The 1748-nt window shown below is 47.1% G+C and overlaps 1 protein-coding gene across 1 annotated transcript; it reads left to right on the top strand.

Moving 5' to 3' along the window:
- Positions 1 to 434: 434 nt before the first annotated feature.
- On the top strand, positions 435 to 1052 carry LOC138363616 (salivary glue protein Sgs-3-like). The gene has a single exon (XM_069322982.1). The coding sequence runs from the start codon at positions 435 to 437 to the stop codon at positions 1050 to 1052; it is 618 nt and encodes a 205-aa protein (XP_069179083.1).
- Positions 1053 to 1748: the final 696 nt, after the last annotated feature.

Raw genomic sequence — 1748 nt, 5'->3', positions numbered from 1 at the left:
CGCCTTCAACATGGCGGCGTCAACATAGCGGCGTCAACATGGCGGCGTCAACATGGCGGCGTCAACATGGCGCCTTCAACATGGCGGCGTCAACATAGCGGCGTCAACTTAGCGGCGTCAACATGGCGGCGTGAACATGGTGGCGTCAACACGTGAGGCATCAACATGGCGGCGTCAACATGGCGGCGTCAACACGTGAGGCGTCAACATGGCGGCCTCGACATGGCGGTGTCAACATGTTGGCGTCAACATGGTGGCGTCAACATGGCGGCGTCAACACGTGAGGGGTCAACATGGTGGCGTCAACACGTGAGGCGTCATCATGGCGGGGTCAACATCGCGGCGTCAACATGGCGGCGTCAACATGGTGGCGTCAACATGGCGGCGTCAACATGGCGGCGTCAACATGGTGACGTCAACATGGCGGCGTCAACATGGCGGCGTCAACATGGCGGCGTCAACATGGCGGCGTCAACATGGCGGCGTCAACATGGCGGCGTCAACAGGACAGCGTCAACAAGGCGGCGTCAACATTGCGGCGTCAACATGGCGGCTTCAACGTGGAGGCGTCAAAACGTGAGATATCAACACGTGAGGCGCCAAAACGTGAAACGCCATCATGTGAGGTGCCAACACGTGAAGCGTCAACACGTGAAGCGCCAACACGTGAAGTGCCAACACGTGAAGTGCCAACACGTGAAGACCCAACACCTGAAATGCCAACACGTGAGGCACCAACACGTGAAGCGCCAGTACGTGAAGCCCCAACACGTGAAGTGCCAACAAGTAAAGCGCCAACACGTGAAGCCCCAACACGTGAAGTGCCAAGACGTGAAGCATCAACACGTGAGGTGTCAACACGTGAGGCGCCATCACGAGAGGCGCCATCACGAGAGGCGCCATCACGAGAGGCGCCATCACGAGAGGCTCTTCATGTTCTTCTGCTCTACATGTCCGGCCGGCAGCCAAGCTTGTTCGGTAAAATAATTCCACCTGTCAGGTTGTTGATCGCAGCGGTCTGCAGGATCACATATCCGTTTTATCCCACCTGATATGACACTACCTGCAGGAACATATCAAACTGCAATTTGCAAACTTTATTAAGTGTCATTTAAATCAAGACGATCTACATACGGTTTTGAAATGGTCAGAAGATTGGCAGATGTAGTTTAATGCTGACAAATGTAAGGTGTTGAGGCTAGGTAATGATGGTATAGTTACAAGATACGAGCTAGATGGTGTTGAGATTGCGAAGTCGGATTGCGAAAGGTATCTGGGGTTATGATTATGAAGATTTGAAAACAAAAAGATCAATGCCTAAAAGTTCGTAATAAGGCAAATAGGACTCAGGGATTTATTTCTTCATTCGTTAGTAATTAGACACCTTGTAACCTAACCTAAGTTTTAACCTAAACTAACACAACTATATCAATAATTTATGTTCTTTATATAAAATAATAATAAAAATTCCAATAAACTAATCGGAAACGATTTATTGAAAATAAAGAAAATCACTCGGCCTATTAGGCAAATCGGGCCTTGCATAGGCCGAGAAGTGCATTCTGGCTACTGGGTACGATATATATATATATATATATATATATATATATATATATATATATATATATATATATATATATATATATATATATATATATATATATATATATATATATATATATTGTGACGGTAACGCGTTGGTGTTCGGCTGTTCAAAGCTAGGGGTATGGCCTCGTCACATAGTATTA

This window comes from Procambarus clarkii, chromosome 11, assembly GCF_040958095.1.
Source record: "Procambarus clarkii isolate CNS0578487 chromosome 11, FALCON_Pclarkii_2.0, whole genome shotgun sequence".
In the NCBI taxonomy this organism is placed as follows: Eukaryota; Metazoa; Arthropoda; class Malacostraca; order Decapoda; family Cambaridae; genus Procambarus; species Procambarus clarkii.
Note: the sequence above shows the minus strand (reverse complement) of the source record. Positions and strands in the feature narration are given on the sequence as shown.

Excerpts from the sequence above, each read along its gene's own strand:
- LOC138363616 (XM_069322982.1), top strand. The coding sequence starts at position 435 with ATGGCGGCGTCAACATGGCGGCGTCAACATGGCGGCGTCAACATGGCG.